The 20,128-nt window shown below is 35.3% G+C and overlaps 1 protein-coding gene across 2 annotated transcripts in view; it reads right to left on the reverse strand.

Moving 5' to 3' along the window:
- KCNH8 (potassium voltage-gated channel subfamily H member 8) overlaps window positions 1–20,128 on the reverse strand; it is a 178,428-nt gene that overhangs the window by 25,183 nt on the left and 133,117 nt on the right. For both annotated transcript variants that reach the window (XM_050311757.1, XM_050311756.1), the window contains exons 9-11: window positions 16,613–16,812; window positions 14,496–14,745; window positions 10,071–10,285 (exon numbers count right to left, since the gene is read on the reverse strand). In XM_050311757.1, coding sequence (XP_050167714.1) covers window positions 10,071–10,285; window positions 14,496–14,745; window positions 16,613–16,812 — 665 coding nt within the window. The remainder of the gene's footprint in view (window positions 1–10,070; window positions 10,286–14,495; window positions 14,746–16,612; window positions 16,813–20,128) is intronic.

Raw genomic sequence — 20,128 nt, forward strand, 5'->3', positions numbered from 1 at the left:
CTAAGAGCTTTCAAAGCAACAATAGTTATATGCTTCCTGCAACTCTTAAGATTTCACATAGGCTCATAAATATTTGGAGGATTGGCCCTGTGGATTGATGTCCAATTAGACTCCTCAGCCTGAGGCTGTGGAAGGGTTGTGTTTTAGTTTGTATTGTTAGCTTTATCTTTAAATGAAACTTCCTGCTACATTTTTATGTAAATACATATACGTAACTTCAGAGGGGCTCTTGAAAAGAAAAGAGGAGGACAATGAAGTGGATCTTGACAAATATTCTCCCAGTTAATTTTATTACTGCCAGTTGTCTATTTCTAAGCATTCCCAGTGCTGGCCAGCCATTTTGCTAGCACTCACAGGACAAATCAGTGGGATGAGTGTTAATTAGTGCCTCACCGAGGACAGCAACATATCCGTGGAAAATTTTTAAGAAAGTCCAGCTTTGACTGTCTCTCAGGGGAAACCTTACAAGGAAGAAGGCAGGGACAGGCATAATGTGTGTCCTTATTTTAAAAACTGGGGCATGTATGTGTGTGTTGTTTGTTTGCTTCTCTCTGAAACATTTCCTGTAAATAATGACTATTTTGCTCTTTGGTTGGCAACTTGTTCAGTAGATTAATCTCTGGTCAATTCTCCTAGGAGGAAAACAAGTGCAAATTGGTCACACAGGTAAGCCCTAGATATATTCAGAGTTAAAAATTTGGGGAAGATAGGAGTCCTACAGTAGCTGTGAAAGCAATTTACATGACTTCACCTTGGGGCAAGAAGCCATGTCCTCCAATGTGAAGATACCAGCAGAAGTCTAACTAAATCACTTTCTAAGTAAAAGAGCCATTGTAATTTCCATCCCCTAGGATGCAATTTATGTTTTTTTAAATACAGATAATACAGAAAATCTGAGCATGTAGGTTTTTGGAGCTCTTGACACCTTTGTTACTCAAGAAGTTCTGTATAGGTTAGAAACTGACAACAAGGGCACTCATTCAGTGAATAAAACTGCTTGAATTATTTTGAAGTACCATGACATAAATCCAAAACCAGTCAGAGAAATCCAGTACCAATTTTTCTGCAGGAATGAACAATGAATATAGTGTGATTAGCAATGGAATTTGTCTCTGAACACTTGCAGTACTGTACTGTATGTGCAGTACATGTGTATATACTGTATGTATATCCTTATTACTACATTCATGTTATTATTTACCACAACACTGAAAAAGTGTTCGGTACAAACTCCATTTTCAGCAGAACTCTAGTTGAACTGATGCAGGCAGGTTCTGTAGCTCTGGTTTTACTAAGTGAAGGTAGAGTCGATTAAAAACTAAAAATATATTTCTTTCGATATTAGTAAAATCATGGACCGCATTTGTACATACATAATTTTTGGTTTTCTTTTTTTATGCTTTCATACTTTGAGCAGAGAGTTCAGTCTAGATGACCTTCAGAGGTCCTTTCCAACCTCAACTATTCTACCACTCTACAATGTTTTTTAAAAAAAAAGTTGCACTAAAAATGTTACCAGCTCAGTAAAATGGAGAACACATACTTCTATATGTATGATGTAAAATGCCACCTTGATACACAAATAGATAGTTTTCTCAAAGACTACACTATATTTAGTTTCACACATTTCAGCATGTATCCTGAGGTTATAGTGACACTGCAAGCGATGTAGGAACTTTATCATATAAGCCAGTCTGATATACACATTACATATCAAGGTAGCCTATGCCTTCAGAATTATTTATAGAAGAAATTGTAGTACATATTATCATCTCCTTCATCAATTAATCTTATTTTAAACAGAATAATAAAAGGACACGTTACTGTAAGAATGCTTCTAAATTTAAGGCCACTAAAAGTTTGTTGCTATATCAATGCAAAATAAAATTAATTAGGAAATAAAAAATGAAGAATAAATCCATTCTCTAAATTCACACAATTTTAATGTTAAGAACTATTAGGATTAATTTTATTTTCCTTTTATTCCAATGTAGAGACAAAAGATAATATTAATATTGTAAAAGTTACATTATCATGCTTCCTAAGGCACACTGAGACATACTGGAAAAAAATTATCGTCTAGCGTGCCTATGTAATTAAAATAGAAATATGGTTAGATTCCAAGGCAATATTCTCTGAAAGCCAGGAGCTTTTCCTGTCTAAAATTCTGTTAGACACAGTGTTTTATACCCTCCTGATAGAAAAGTCTAAAAACATCAATAAGCTGCTTTGCTAGCCTGGATTTTTTTTTTCAACATGTAACCCTCTGGTTAAGCTTTATAATCTGTTGCAGAATGTAATAATCCCAGGAAGAGAAATGAATGAGAATGGAGAGTGTTCTAAAGGAATCAGAAGCTAAAATTAGAAGTAAAATGTCACTTATTTAAACATTTTAATTCTAGTTCTAATGAAAGTTATTTGTATTTGTCAAGAAGGTGCGAAGATCCACTTGTCAGGATCTTTTAATGAATAATGTATAATTAATATTCATAATTCCTGTCTCTTAGCCCATTCACAAAAATAAAAGAGTAGGAATTTGAGAATGGGTCACATATATGTAAAATACTCCCAGACAAATGTAAATAGGTTATTTTCCTCTCCTCCTCTTTGTCCTCTCCTGCATCTTGTGTGATTCACCTTTACAGTCAGCTGTCCATTTGTTTTAGGTGTAAAACGGAAAACACTTATAAAAATACAAGAACTAATGAAAAAAATATGAATGGAAAAGATGACATCATCAATAAGTTGTGGTGGTATGAATCTCCTAACTGAAAAATGACCACAAATCAGAAGAATAAACTACTAAAGAGACAAATCCAGACAGCAGGGGTGTCTGTGTGTTGTTATTTTCAAAAATATTAGAATGGCTGAAGGCTACAGAAATGAAACAGGAGATTAGCAGAAAAAAGTTCTTCAGGTGAAGATACAAGGAAAGAAAATGAAAAGGCCACGAAGCCTGCAAGAGAAAGGCATACCAGTCTATCCTTTTTGAATTACATGTTTCCTTGTTGCATTATTTCTCAGCGGTGTACCATATTGAAGGGTATATTAGAAACATGATAGTGAGATGAGTAACTTGAGGGTTACTGGGTGAAGTGATGGCTCAGAGGCACCACACATCCTGCTCAGCAATGACTGCTACTAAATAAGCTTTATGACCTACCAGACTACAAAAAGGAGTCAAACCTGGCTTGCACTGTAGCTCCAGGTCAGCCCTACTCCCTCACCAAGTGAAGCAGGCAATTGCCAGGCTGAAGGAATAGAGGAAGGATGATGATAACTTTGCACAGGGAGGAGGCAGATTCTGTTGTCTAAAGTCAACATCCACCTTAAATAACCAAAGATCCACCAAAAGATTCTTGCTGTCATGAATACAGATAGGAAACCTGTGAAATATCTTGCAGAGAGCTAGAGGACAAAGTTCATTCCCAAACTACTTCTCATCCATTTAAAATCAGAAATTAAGTGTAAAACAGGTGAATTAACTGCTCTGTGGTGTTTTGTGGTTTTTTTTTGTTTTCCTTTTTTTTTTTTTTTTTTTCCCAGTGCTCACATCCATCGACAGCTGCATAACTTGTTCCATAACAATCTAGAAGTTGTGCAAGCTGACACACCTGGCATTGTGTGAGTCTTGCCTTGTTCAGCAATAGGGTAATTTATTTTGGGAAGAGGGAGAGGGAGAGAGAGAAGGAAGAAAGAAAAAATATTCCAAATCTCCCTGAAGCATAAACGAAAAATCTGAGCATCTTGTTAAATGGGAAAGCCCTGAGCTGTATTTCACAGCAGCACTAATTGGAGAATAATCCATGCACAGGGGCAGGTAAGAGACCAACTCCACTAAACATGCCAGGAGTTATGTCTCAAAGTTATTTGTATGTTCAGAGTTTTAAAACTGATTTCGTTTTTGACATGTATGAGGAGCACCTGTATTCCCATACTATAATCACTGAGAAGTTGAGAAGTTTGCAGACTCCTTCTCGTATCAAGTGATATAAGGGAGAAATGAAAATATAACATCTGTCAGGCAGAAAGCAGTGGATGCTCAGCCATCAGTCACTTAGGGCTTCCAACAGAACAATTAGAACAACGGGAACCATGTGCACATGGATTAAATAGAAAGATCATAAGCAGCTGGTTCACAGTTTTATAATTATTTCAGTTTTTTCTGGTTTTGGTTTTGCTTTTCCTTTTTTTTTTTTCTTCCCCAGAATAATCATGCAGATATAGTACCAGACTTCTGTTGCTTTAGGTGATTTATTCACTTCTATAGTCTACCTTTTGTAATAATTCTTGTATAGAAGCACAAAAATTGCCATTTATTGGTCACTTATTTTGTAGAATTTATACCTTTTGTGCCATGGACAATAAACACCAGTGAGTTACACCTGCAATAATAGTACACAATCTTCTGCCAGACAAGTTACTGACAAAGGTGGGTGCATAACTGCATGTAAGCTTATTCAAAAATGACAAGTTTTCCTCAAAGTTATCAAACCCCACTCTAAATGTTAAAGTAAGACTTTTAACCTTTTTTAAGGTAAAACACTTCTTCCTACACTGCTGCTAACAAAACCAGCTCCTCTATTAAAAAGGCAGTTGGAATTATTTGGGGCATGTTCTATGGAAATTATTTATTATGGACAATATTTTACAACCCGTGTTTGTCCTGCAGTGCAGGATGAGCTATGATCTAGGCTGGGGTAGAGTAATTGTGACTAAATATAACAATGTTGTAAGAGCTGGTTTGGAAATTGATTTTTTTCCAATGCATAGGTTTTATTATAAACACATAGGTAATAACCAAGATATACAAGGGTTTGGTTTTGCTTTGAAAGTTAAACAAATCAATAAATAACTATGTGACTGAAGTTTCTATCAGGTTTTCTGATCTTGCAACACTTGCCAAGAATAAGAGCAACTATTAAAAACCTCAATTTATTTTTTTCCTTAATATCTATAGAATAAAAATAGGATAATTTATTTTCTTCTTTAAAGTGAAATACTATTTATTATGCAGACAGTAGATGTATTAAAAAAATCAGAAACATCATAGTATTTTCATTACTGATTCATAATAGATAAATATGTAACAGAAAGAAATCCTTCTGAGTTATTAATATATTGTAAAGTAGCATTCATGAATTCAGACAACCTATATTAGAATACCTAGAAAAAGCACAACTAGAGAGGCAAGAATGAATGCATGTCAAATATGTAATCTAGTTGCTGAAAAACAGACAGCGGATAGGCAGAATTTTGTGCTTGCATTCAAATATTTTTGCTATCCATTTTATGACTACAAGAGCAATGCCACCTGTTAGCCCAAAGAAAGATAAAAGTCTAGAAATAAACTAATCAAAATAAAATAAGGTGGAATTACATATATGCTTTTAAAATACTTGCTTAATGCTTTGCTGGAATGAATCAGAAAGCTCAGAGCTCAGAGCTCTTTCCACCTTTATAAGCAATTGATCTGGCCAGTTGTCAGATTTCCCAATAGAAAATGAGGAGCACCTCTTGTAATTTCTTAGGTATTGCTAATAATAACCTGAGCTTTGTTATATTAAAAACCCCTCACATCTCATTCATTAAAATTTAATAAATTCTGAACTCCAGCCTTTCCAAAGGACAAGAATTAATCCCCATTTTGTCAGACAATGCCTTTCAGAGGGAAGGAAGGGATTCTTTGCTTTTAGTGCTTCTTGGTTATCTGATTGCCTTTTAAATTTATTTGTCTATTTATTTATTTTATTATCAAGGAGCCTGGCTCAGCTGCAGTAAGACTCCATACTCCCAACTGGAGAAAGAATCTACCACTTTTTATGAAGTCTTTGTCACTCTGTTTCATTTACACTGCGGTGCACTGGTGGAAGCAATCCTGTCCTGTGCTTCAAAGACTATTTTCATTTTAAGGATAGTAGTTTCTCCTTCTTTGGAAGGAGGGGGAAGAAAAGCTTTTATAAGAGGCAGAACACTACTTTTAAGGCCACAAAACCAAAAGTAGTTTCCTATTAGTTACGAGTCCTGTCTACAAACACAGATTTTTGACTCTTCAGGGATATAATCTCTTCTTCTTGAAAATGACACACATAGATAGAGCTTTAGTGAGACAAAGATTGTGCCTGCATGTGTCTTGTCTTCCTTTGGGACTTCATTACAGCTTGAGAGATTGCATAGATGTCAAGGAGGTTTCTTCTTTTTATCAGCGTGGCTGTAGCCAGCCTTTTTTTTGTTGGTTAGGTTTGGTTTGGTTTTGGTTTGTTTGTCCATTCTTGTTGGGTTTGTTTGTTTGTTTTTATCTAAATAATGTTGTCTGCACTGTAGACTCTTCTGCATGGACACAAGAAATAATCAGGAATAATAAACTGTTACCAAGCTCACAAAAATATTGTGCAAATATTTACTTATTCTGAGTTCTTCATAGGATAATTTAGAGTTACGAACAGCTGCTACTACTCTCTATTTATAGAAAATAACACATTTTTCAAGGCTCGTGAATAACAAAATAATTTCTAGTTTCTTTCATATAAATGTATAATATGTTTTAAGAACCTTCTTATGAGTGTTTAGCTTTATCAAATCAGATACCAGATTCTCTCACTACCTGCTACATATGCAATCTGTGATATACAGTGCAAAATTATATAGATGGGGTGAGGTATGTGTCAAAATCTGTGTCACTTAGCAAACTATTTCCTTGCTATGACATCATAGTCACAGACTTAGAAAAAATGGTTGAAATGGCTGAATGTTTTTAATGTCACAACTCCAGCTACCAAACAAATTAGTTTTTTCTAATTGTTCTCAAATAATTGAACACATTTACAAAAACAGTTACAGGTTTATTAATCAAAAGGCAGCAAAGAAAGGAAAAGGCATAATATATATAATGAACATAAAGATTCTTTTCCTATTCACATCTTGCTGTGATGAGAATATATAAAAAAATGGCACAATAGTACTGCCAGTATGATTGCATACACATTAATGGTTATAATCATAAATCACTTAGCAATTACTGGCTATTATGAGTTATCATGAGGAACCACTGAAACTTCAGCTCCCTGATTTTGTGTCTGTTTCTTTATCTGTTGTTACTCATTAGAGGCTGAAATATTTGCCAGTTCCTATAATTAAAATCTGAGCTTTTCTTCCAAGACTGGTTAGACAAAATGGTCAATCTTTCTATAATCAGGCAGCTACAGTTTCTACTTGTTGCTGGGAAATCTGGTTGCATCTCCTCCTCATTTTATTGAAAAGTGACACAGCTATGGAAGTCCTCGAGCTTTTCCACTCTTACACCTTATTTGGATTTTAATGCAGATGGAGCACATCATTATATACACTCTTAGACTTGCAAATGAATCAAGAAAACAAATTTAAAATGTTTTCCTGGAGGTTTCTGTGTGGGTAGAGAAGCTATGTGATCTAGTGCCAAGTATCCAATTTTGACACTTCAGGTTCAGGATACTACATATGACTTCTGTCCCTTTTTGGTCCACTACTTTTAATTCAGTTCAATTCAACGGTGCAATGAACAGTTCAAAGAGCACAGGGAAGGAAGGAAGGAGATAATGAATTATGAGGGCTGCATTCTCCAGCCTCAGCATTTTAATGCTGGCTTAAAGTGTTAAGAACTTTACAATCTAAGGTAGTTTTGATGGACTGTGACTGAAAATGCAGTATCATTTTAGGTCACAACTGAAAGGCACTTCACAAGTCATAGTGGGGAAATTCATGCTATTTCACCCTGCAATTCACCTGACCCTAAATACTGTTACTGATCCATTTTCAGGAGCATTAAATTCACACTCGGTTGCAAATTTACAGTCATTTAAAACATCCAAGAATAAGAAAGTGAGAAACAGACTTATTCAAATGAATCAACAATTCTGTTAAACTACAGAAATGTTTCCAAACCCAAAATTCCATAAAGCTGCTGTAGTCACAAATATTCTGAGAAGTAAAATCTCCCTGTATTAGGGAGAGGGAATCAAGATTACAGTGTCATAGCTGCCAAACTTTCCCATAGCACCATTCCCAAGAAGTAGTGCTATATTAAAAAAAAAACCAAAAAAAAAAAAAAAAAGAAAGAAGAATAAGAAAGCAGTCTTCTTAACATACCCACAAGTTGTACATCTAAAAACCTTCTTACTTTTCCCTAAGAGTAAACCATCAGAGTGGTTGACCAGGCACACTTGCTACTGACATAGCTTGCTTCCCTCATTTGCTGAGCCCTCTTTTTGTGGTGGAACAATTTTTGGCCACTTTATTCCTGCTCATTACCCATATTGATAAGTAAAATGCTTGGATAAGAAACAAGATGCATGTGACTGAGGTATGTTCTGCTGCAAAGAAGTACCAGTGGAGGGCACAGTTAACTGGAAGATGTAGGAGAAAGTGACACTGACAATTTCTCTTGAGTTCTCTATATCTGCCCACTGGATGCTACTCAATGTCAGGACTTTTTTTTCCCCTCTAATTTTAAGATAACAGATTATACCTTGAAGATACAGTGTATATTCACAAATGTTCTAAATATTTTTCCTCTTTGAAGCAGAAAATTTACTTGGATTTGTCCTGCACTGCTTTAAATCCCATCCTCCTCAGAGAGTGTGAAGAGGTTCTTTTCCTGTCTGTGCACTCAACTTCAAGCTGCTGTCAGCTTGCTCTCAGTGGAGAGTCTGTGCATCATCCAACTGACTCTGATTGGGAAGAGTTGTCCCTGGATTTATAAAAGCTGAATGCCGCTGAGATAGTGATCCCAAGACTTGCCATCGTACAGAAAAGTATGAAGGAGTACATTGTGTGGATCCACCAAGTTCCTTGGCAAAACTGTAGAGGGGAATGCAAACAGCTTCAAACTCTACCTTTACTTGGAGTTATATTCCTTTTCAGATTAAGCATTCCTCCCCAAGGGAAATATGTTGGTTATACAAACTAATCACCAAGCTCTCAGAACAGATGTGTACTTTCAGCTGCTGCCTTCAGCAGCAGGAAGTTTGGAGACATTTCAAGAGACAAACAAATGAAATGTCCTGATTATTTTCCTCTTCAGAAGTTTGCATTTATATATGCACTTCTTTTGGCTGCAATGGTTTAATAAAGTGTTGCTGTGGAAACACTGGCACCAGAGTACACCTAGTAAGAAGCTTATGTACAAAAATCAGCCCATATATCAAATTCATTGGGGTTTTGAACTGAAAAGGACTTTGGTGCACTCTTCCTTGGCATTACCTTCATCCCCTATCTTGATAGTAGCCTAGTGTCCTTTCATGTTCTTTCAGTGTAACTTCTCTCTGTGTGTAAAGAGAAGCAGAATACAAATAGCTGAACCAGCCTGAAAGTTTACCTATAACTGTCTTCATGCATTCATATGGTAAAATCAGAAAAAGAGAGATGTCATCAAAGTTTTTCACTATTAAAATCTGAATATATATGTATTTTCTATATAGTATCAGTGAAAGTACTTTAGTAAGTCTGTACTGAAGCCTTCTAGGAGTGCTTTATCTGGAATTTCTTGTTGGATTTTTTTGTTTGTTTGTTTGTTTTTGTTTGGTTGGTTTTTTCCCTCAAATTTAAGTACTTATTTACGTGAAAAAACACATCTTCATTGCAGTGTACGAGAAACAACTGCTCCTCATCTTGAGTGTGTGTGACGACATTTTTAACTACCAAGTGTTAATCGATGTATAAATGAATGTCCATTAGGCTGGCACATGAGCTTCTAGAAAAGGTATATACCCTTATTTGGACACATGGCTTATATAACTATGAGTTGTTTTAAACATAAGAAAAAATGAAAAAATATTAAAGGAGAATATTCTTTCATGGATGATGTTTTCTATGGAAAAATGAGAAGCAGAGAACTTGTTCAATGTTTATGATCTGACCCACTGATAAACAACTCATGTAGGTAATGTCTGAATTATCAAACAAACAGAATAAGCAGCCCTTTTAACAAAATCTGTGTATTATTTCTTTACTGTGTCAAAATTAAAAGAAATTACCAAACAGTGACAAACAACTTAAAGGTAACAACAACTGCAGAGATCTTTAAAGATACTTACATCACTTTCATGGCCTTCTCTTAGATTATACGTGAGATCATGCTGTATGTCTTCAACAAACTTGTGAGCATACTCTGGGTAAAGGTCGAGCACTTCAAAGAGACCTTTGAGGATAATACATTGGAGGTCACAGTATGTTAGAGCTTTAACATCTGCATTTGTTTTAATAACTTGATCCCTAATGGAGAGGTTGGCTCCAATTAAATCTCCTTTACCTAAAAGAGAATACAAAAATAATTATCTTCAAAGCATAATTACTTTACTTCTTTTTTGAATGATAAATATGTTTAACATAACCTGAAATCCCACTGTTACTACTGTATTCTTTAATTAGTAACATTCTGAAGTTTCTTAGACTAACATTTTTTTTTTCAGACGTAACCTTATATGCAATTAATTGGAGATACAAACTAATTTTCAGAAAGCTGATTTAAGGGGGCAATAAAGTAGATAGGTGTAAAAAATGCAGATCTATACTAGTAACAAATAGCAAGTGCAATTTTGTTTTTCAAAATACCTATCATGGGGGTTTTGTGTGTATGTGTGTGCGTGTTAAAACAGGCAGGTGTTAAGACAGCATTTTAACAATGACACAATAAGTGTAGATCACCAAATTACCCTTTTACTTAGAATCTGGATTGCAAAACATTCAAAATCTATGATAGCTATGGCTGCACAGCTGTATTTCATGATGTATACAAGCCACTGTATTTCCATTTATGGGCAAGACTGCCTTAGAATAGTCGATGTATTAAAACCTGCAAGTGACCATATATTGAAGAGCACAAAAATTTTATAAGGAAAAGCTTCCATAAACATCTGATCTGAGGTATAAATTCCAAAGTTCAGTCCTTGAACCAGAGGTCTTCACCAAAAGTTAACACAGATGCTCTTTCTTAAAGACCTGGATAGTGTGATGGAGTGCATTCTTGGTAATACCAAATTGGGGGGAGTGGTTGATATACTGAAGGGCAAAGCTACTATTCAGGGGGACCTCAAAGAAAGACAAAATGGGAACATCATGAACTTTAACAAAACCAAATGCCAAGTCCTACACCTGGGATGAACAACCTCCCTGTAGCAGAATGGACTGGGGACTGACCAGCGGGACAGCAGCTCTGCAGGAAAGGACTGGGGGATCCTTGTGGATAAGTTGAACATGAGCCAAAAAACGTGTCCTTGCAACAAAGTCCAAGAATCTCCTGTGCAGCATTAGCAAGCATACAGCCATCAAGTCCCAGGAAGTAACTCCTTCCCTCTATATGTCACTTGTCATACCACATCTGGAGCACTGTGTCCAGTTTTGGGCTTCCCAGTACAAGATGTAATATTGACTAATTAGAGTAAGTCCAGAAGATCATCTATCAAGATGATCAGAGATTAAAGAACACAATGTACAAGGAAAGACTGAAAAAAGTGGGTATAGTTCCACCTTACGAAGAGAAGGCAAAGGAAGGATATTGTCTTCAATAGCCTAACAGAAAAGTGTACAGAAAACAGAGCTAAACTTCTCCTCAGGGTGCACAGGGTAATGAGAGGTACTGGGGATAGGTTGTAACAAATGAAATTCTCATTATAAATCCGGAGATGTTCAAAACTTGCCTGAACATGGCCCTGAGAAAGCTGAGCTAAACTGACCATTTTAAGTAGGTTTAGGTTGGGTATCTTCTGAAGGTCCCTTCCAATTTTACATTATTCTATGATTAATAAGTTAAGACAGTCAAGTCTGAAAATCTACCCAGCATGTGATTCCAACTGTATAATACAAAAGAAATGGTAAGCTTGAGGGTAAGTCAAATTAAAGAGTCGACTATCCCTGAAACTTCTTAAACAGGATAGTTTTATACTTTAAAATATCACTTTTTTAGTACCTTAAAATACCATGTTTTCTACTTACATGGAGCTTGAACAACTTTCTCAAAAGAGCTAATCATAAACCCAGCATAGGGAGAGATTTTTTTTTTTTTATGCTAGGAATATACATACATTATTGTTACTTTGGGGTCTCTTAAAAATCTCAGTTAGTATAAATAAGAACTGGTATGACCTTAGGCCAGTCTGAGTAAGGGAAACTTGATAGGTGACAGTAACATTTTCAATTGCTCATCACATGACGCATTACTAACATAAAAAAATATAGTATAAAGTTAAGTAGTAATACATTTTTTCACTTTACTGTAAATATCAACAATTCCTTACATTTCCTTATTTATATTAAGCAGAAGGCTTGTAATGTTAATCTATTGCTGGCTGCTAATATGGACAAGTGAAAAAGCATTTCAAATATACTAAAAACATCCGCAATAGAAACATACAAACAGTATTAGTATCAATAATACATGAATATTTTGGAAAAATGTTAGATTTTTATCTGATTGTAGTTACAGCGTTTGATGAAATAACATCAGCCTGAAAGACACTGCAATTGATTTGGTAATGCTAATGTATTTTGCTTTTTCAAAAGAAAATCATGTAGCAAACTCTGTAGGTAGTAACCTGAAGTTTCACGTAGAATTAATGAAGTGGTGAAATTAATGTACCTTGAATGTCAACATTTGTTACATAACAATCATTTAGTTAGTATCTCTTTTTTAGTTTTTTTTTTTTTAATTGGGGAACAAACCTATATATGAATGTTTCTACAGTCATATCTGTTTTTTAATATAGCTGGGACATGCAGTCAAAGTTATAAATGTTCTCATTATGGATATTTTTAAAATAACTTATGGCTAATATTTTTAACAAACAGAAGATATTTGTTCAAACAGTACATAAGTCATATTAAAACATATTTTACTATAAAATATATCCTAACCATCATCATTGGATGTAAAGTAATAGTCTCAAGAGGAACCAAACATATATTTAATGAGCGCATTTCATTGAATTGTTACTGTACTGCTTGTTAGTGAGAATGGTTCAGTAAACAAAAATTAATCCACTAGAATTAGAATCAGGACAGAATTATGAAATATTCTGGGAACTGCAAGTAACCCAGCAGAGCCAGGGAAAAAAACTGCTCTCTTGGATTTAGACAACATAAGTAACACAATTTCTCACAGGGACCTACATTTTTGATGCATTCACCTTCTGCTGATGTTAATTAGGTTTAAATGATGAAGCTCCCTTTCACTGGAACGAAACATTATTTGATTGTCTTATGTTTATGTTTTTTGCCTTATGATTTCATTAACTACTCTCAGAAATCCACTAATCTCTTTCTTATTGTTTTGATTGTCACAATTACACAATGATGCTTTCATTAACATTTTCAGAAGTGCCTGAAGATGGAATCATTAATGAAATTATAGATCCAGTGGAGGTAGCTCTTGATGTTTAGCTGGCTTTAAACTTGTGCTTTTTCTAGGCCATATTTTATATCTTTGACCTGTGTGACCCAATGAAATCAAGAGATTCTAAAACTTACTGATAACAGATTAGCGATGAGTGATATGGACTGTAAATCTAATAGAATTAAAGAGTTCTGAAACAAATAGGACCTGTATCACATTTATATTCAAAAAAAAAACCCAATCAAAGGCATTAAAGAAATTAAATTACAGAAGACCAGAAGCTTCCATTATCAACAGCCTAGTGCAATCCCACAATACAGGAAGGAAAGCAAAAAAGGAAATGTTCTCTTTAACTCTGTTTTATAAGAATATTAGAAGTTATTAGAAAGAAGAAAACATTTAAATCTAAAGACACATTAAAATCATAATAAAATAATTCTCTACTTTTAGAGTAAAATGTTATATTTTACTTCAACAAAACACTTTATAAACCCTAGCTCAGGCAAGTCTAATCATCCTTTAGCTGAAGATAAAGAGAATATATTTAGTAGGCATTAGATTGAGGCAAATCACAGAAATGTACAGATAGAGTTGCTTAAAACTCTATAAGTCAAAACAATCATCTTGCAGGCAACAGCTAAACAAAATTTACTAGAACTGAACTTCTGGCCTTTCTCTATTCTAATATACCCAGATGACTGCAGCCAGCATCAGTTAGCATGAAGAAGTAGCTCTGGAGCAGAGCCAACAATGCCTGATTTTTACCACATGGCTTTATGCAAGGGGTGTTCACACACGTGTCAAAGAATGTCAGTAGGCTCATATAGCTTTCTTTCGAGAGCATTAGTGGGAGCATTGTCCGGCCACTGGTTTTCATGAAAGCTTTGGAAACCGATAACCAATGCTCTTCGAGTTTTCAATACCATCACCAAATAAGTTGAAAGTTGCAATTTCTGTCAAAAGCTAGCAAGTACCTCTTTACATGAAAGGAGAGAGAATAAATATAAGAAAATCAAGATACATGTGAAATATTGCAGACTACTAGGACACACTAAGCCACATGTTAGTAGTGACAGGTCCTCCTACATTGAGGGACCATTCTTCCTCTTTGAATCTATGACTGTGAACATACCGAGAATTGCCAGCACCGTGCTGTCCTTCAGGACTTCCATGGAACCTGAGCACACAAAGTAGATCGCTTGCAGGGCATCTCCCTGCCTGAGGAGGTATTCCCCAGGAGCACAGAAGGAGGTTTTGATGTGCAGAGACAGAGACCTGAGGCAACCACGGCTGGCGCACTCGAAAAGTGAGAGCTGCAAAATCTCCTTGTTCAAGTGCATGGTGATGTCTGAACGCAACTCGTCTGGGAAGTCTTTTAAAAGCTGTCAAGAAAAAAAAGGGGTGAAAAGAGAAAAAGTGGAAAGTAATTTGTTTCCACTTTTGCAGAAGTGACCTGATTTGGCAGTGCTGTACGTGTCATACTGATGCAAATACTTCCCTTTGATTTTTGTTATCCCCCTGATGAGACATGTGGTATACCTTAATAAATCTTTATACTGATAAATTCCAAGAAAAATGTGAATAAATATATGTTTTTATAAAGAAAAACAAAACAAAAAACTCAACCCAAACAAAACCACAAAAAAACCACCAAAACCAAAACCAAACCCAACCAACCAAAAAACCAAACAAAAAACTAAAATACACCCCCCAAAAAAACCCCAAAACCAAAAAACCAAACCCAAAAAAAACCCCCCAAAACAAACAAAACAAACAAACAGAAAAAAACCACAAAACCCCCAAAAAACAACACCCCCAAAAAAACCCCAAACCCCCAAACCAACAAAAAAAGCAAACAGGAAAAAAAGGTCAACAGATTGTGTGTAGGAATTTCCTCTAATGCACAATTTAACTTGTCCAAGTTCTTCTCAGAAAGCACAGTAGGTTGTTCCAAGCAAACATGAACTTAGTTTAGATTTTTCTTTTATATGCTTTTATAAAATTCATCAACACGCAATGTTGCTTCATCTATGGTAAATCCACTAGAAGAGGAATAACTAAAAAAACCTGCAAGGTGGCTTTGTTTTCTGTTTGGTTTGTTTGTGGGTTTTTGTTGTTCTTTTTGGATTTTTTTTATAATGTAATTGGACTCTGAGGGAGGGGTGGGAAAGGAAAGGCCACAAGGTGAATGGTCAACGGAAAAAAGAACTGATGGAAACTAAAAGACCATGAGGTCTTCTACTTGTCCATTTAAGCTGCAAGCCCACAAACATAATTTTGTCTGTAGTTTGAGGGGGTGTGGCATCTAAGCAATGTAATCAGCCAACGCTTGACCAAGTGGGCTTAGACAAGGCACTTTGTCCATAGGAGGTGAATAATGAAACACTGATGGTCTCTCCAGAGGCTGCAGTTATAGCACAGCAGTACTTTCCCTCACTTTCAGGAGCAACTAAAGGTACAGAAGGTACAAAGCTGAAGGTGATCATTAACCACATCTAGGAAAGTTTTGACATCTAAGTGATTTTTGTACCTTTGAATCTTACTAAGCTCCTTCTGTTGCTAGGATGCTGTTGAACATCCCATTCTTTGTGCTGTGCACAACACAAAAAGAATTTATCAGGAAAAGAATCTTCTCAAATCCGAATCTTTCTGCTTATTTCCACATTATCTTTAGAGACCACTGAGTTTTATAACACAGATAACAAGAAATCTGAAGGGAGTGCTCCATTCAAGTAACACTCCAGCAGAGAGAAGCCATTATTTCTCCTGGAGTATACGAACACATAACCTTGATAAGCAATTTAAAACAAGAAAGCAAAGACACCACCAGAAATCTGTCTTTTGATTTCACTCTCATGTTACATTCTGCAATATTTTAAGATACAGGGAAATAAATTACATAAAAATTCAGGCTAAACCACTTGTTTGTAGTATTGCAAAGAATAAAATGAAGGAAAATGAGGAAAGGGCATGAACATTTCTCCTTTAAGGAAGATCTAAAACTCCCTACTTGATATTTTGTTTACTGAAATACAGAACTGCTTACAGCAGCACTTCTGCTGGCATCATCCAAGAAGTTTCTGATTAATGCCTCTTCAGCATTTGAGAATTATGAAGGAGTTTGAATTTTAATATATGACTTGATGCTTTAACAGAAAACACATCATCACAAAAGAAATATTAACCCCTTCCTTGACTCTAAGTTCATAGTCAAAACCATCAAACACAGAAACTCCCTCATTTGGTTACCTCATTGGAATCAATCCCGTTATTGACAGACCACGTGGTTTGGAAATATTCAAGCATCCTCTGCTTTAGCTGCTGTGGCAGGTGATGGACCCGTATGAAGTCCTTCAGATCCTTGGTTCTTGTGTGATAAAGGGACCATCTGGAGTACATCCTCTGAATTATGGCAGTCACATTGCCAAACACCAAGGCATGCATCAGAGCTAGAGAACACAGAAATTATGTACAAAGTGGAGTGATCTGTTGATCATTAAAACGTAACACAAAAAATCAACAGAATCTTCACAGAAAGCAAATTTCCTGATTGAGAGATAAAGCTTTTGAATATAAGATTCCATGAGTAATATACAGTAGTATTAATATGATTATTCATTTCTCTTTTTTGAAACACTAGCAGTCACAGTCATGGAACAGGGGAGAAAAATATCTGATTCTATCTGTCAAGGAACCAAGTAAAAGTCAAATAAAGTTCATAGTCTAAGAAAAAAAGGAAAACAGAATAATAAAATCATAGATTCATAGAATTACAGATTTATAGAATGGCCAGGGTTGGAAGGGACCTTAAAGGTCACCTAGTTCCAATCCCCATGCCATGGGCAGGGATACCTTTCACTAGACCCCAGGTTGCTCAAAGCTCCATCCAACCTGGCCATCAACACCTCAGGATTAGGGCATTCACAGCTTCTCTGGGCGACCTTTTCCTGTGCCTCACCACTCTCACAGTAAAAAATGTCTTCCTAATATCTAACCTAAACCTACTCCCTTTCAGTTTAAAACCATTCCCACTTGCTCTATCAGTACATGCCTTCGCAAAAAGTCTCTCTCCATCTTTCTTGTAGTATCGCTTCAGGTACCAGAAGGATCACATGTAGGCAGGCATCCTCAGGAAATAATGAGAAACTAATAACCAGTATGAAAACTAAACTCAAATAGTCAGTTAGAAACTAATTAGAATATAATAGATTTCAGAGCACTCATAGAAAAAAACCCAGTTACTAATGGGGACTGTGTGTAGTGGAATGAGGTTGTATATAACATTTAAAGATGTATCAAATTCTGGGGAATAGGAATAAGATTAAAAAAAAAAATCAAAAAAAATTCCCCACTGGAAGGAAGATATTCAGGTTAAAAGAAACATTCAAACAGACAATCTGATTTCTTATGTTGCTTGGAGAGGGTCAAATATAGTAAGAAATCATTTATCAGAAAGTTCTGACATCCTAGAGTTTGTCTGCAATTAGATACTGGCTTGGGAATAAAAAGACCAGAAACAAAATTGAAGAAATGCTTACAGGCACAGGTCATCTGGGTTGTCTGTGAAGAAATATGCTTGTTGATTATGAGCTGGAAAAATCACTGCTAGGCTGTCTGTCATGTGATATTGAACTTATGTATAGAATATAGGCGTACAAATTTTTAATTAAAAAAACTACTAAAGAGTTTGATTATTTCTCTAAAGGAACATCTATCTTTATAGTGCTTGAAAGAAAGCAGACAGGCTCCTTGAAGTGGCAAAGGAATTGGTTTCTAAACAAGACAAACAAGCTGTTGACCTTGTATACCAATTTACAGAATTCCAATGTGAGTGGGAAGGGACAAGGGAAAACAGGAGAAGGAAAGGATGATGCACTTTTAAATGTTAGAAACAGCTAGAAAATTCTTTAGTTTGAAGTGTTAGAAAATTTTTACAGGCTGAATAAAGCACAAAGGAGCTAGTAACTATGTCTTGATTGTGGAGGGAGTACAGAAAAAAAGTTAAAGAACTGCAGTGTAGAAAGGGCAGAAAAGGATCAGGTGTGCATATTAGAAAGAAAAGTAAGCATAACTAGAAATTTATTTCTAGGAATAATCATCTAGATCAGCTAGGTATTGTTCATGTTGGTACAGTGAATTTCGGTGTCATTAACGTCAGAAGCTTGAGAAATAAAATGTGAGGGTCTGGTGTAATGCTAGGTACAGGATATTATAGTAGAAATATGGCAGTTGATCTAAACACATCTAAATAGGTTAAGGACATAGTGTAGCCTCTTCAAGGATGCAATGGTCAGTTTAAAAAGGGGGGAGCAAAAGAGGTCTGAAAGCTACTGAAGCTACTATAGTGGGCCTTCAATCTCTTAAATACAAAGCTGCACATTATTTGCTGAAATTACAGGGAAATAATAATTTGCTGAAATAACAAGACAGAACATGGTATGATCACCTGCTGGAGGACAGATCTGATTAGTATTTTACAGATGCTGGGTATCCTAGGCATTCTAGATAAATTTTAAGAAGCAAATTTTCTTTCCAACTTTCAGAAGAAATACCATATATAAAACATATATAATGTTTTATCTTCACAATATTACTTGTTATAAATTTAAATTTCAAATTCATGCAAAATAGAAATCAATACCAGGAGGCTGGTAAAAATCAAAAAGGCATACTATAAGTTATTTCTTTACGAACACTTCTTTTTCTTTCTTCACCTTTGAGTTTTTAGTAAATTCACTTCATTCTTTCAATTTGCAGTGACACACACTAAAGAAATACAGAAAGACTACTGATAAACTAACTCTATCTATTACACCTGAAATTTCATAAACTAATGGTTTAATCAAAAACTCTAAAAAACTTACATCAATTTTTTCTCAAAATATCACTTTCTACTAGGGAATTTTAAAATTAAATATCAGCCAAAACAATAGCCTAAAACATATTTTAAGAAATGAAGAGGCGTTATGTCCTTAACTGCAGATTAGTACTCCGTTCCTCATAGTTTTCGGAGGCGTGCTCACCAATCTGCACTGTATGATCCTAACTCCTTCTTCAAGTTTGTTTGCCCTACTGATTTTCCTCAACAGTATCTAAAATGCAGTTCCTTAAGAAAATACCTGGAGATCAACCTGCTCTGCTCCTTTACCTGGATATATTTTGTTCACTGGACCCTCACAGATATAAAACCATTCTTCTAACTGCTTGCCTGTGTGTAAGTTTGTCTTTCAGTCGTCAGTTCCCTCTTACTACATTCAGTCGACTAGTTATTCATAATTTATTTAGAGCACAAGCATATCATCTCTATCATTTAATAATAGAAGAAATGGAAATAAAATTGCTATAACTGGACTAAAAAAATGCATAAGATACTTTACGTTTGACTCTATTAAGTTTATGAAAGCTCTGTCATATCAGAGAAGATTAAATATTCATCATTACCTTATGCAGGCTATCTCTTGATTTCTTGGTAGGAATGAAAACTTATTCCTTCATTCCAACTGATTTTATGTAGTGAACGCCCCAAAGCAGAGAGACCACAGAGTATTTCAAAACTATAATTTTATAATTTTATGCTACCAGTAAGAGCAATTCACAAGCTGCTTGTGGTTTTGTTACATTGTCAAAATCAAAATTGTATCATTCTTGGATGATTTATTATATCATTGCCACTCATTTTCAGGACTTAGGGAAATGACAATAATTAATTGAACAATTTTTATAGTACTTTATGCTGCAAATACATAGTTTACAGGTCATTCATCT

Source organism: Myiozetetes cayanensis, unplaced genomic scaffold, assembly GCF_022539395.1.
Source record: "Myiozetetes cayanensis isolate MyiCay16 unplaced genomic scaffold, myiCay2020 scf1, whole genome shotgun sequence".
In the NCBI taxonomy this organism is placed as follows: Eukaryota; Metazoa; Chordata; class Aves; order Passeriformes; family Tyrannidae; genus Myiozetetes; species Myiozetetes cayanensis.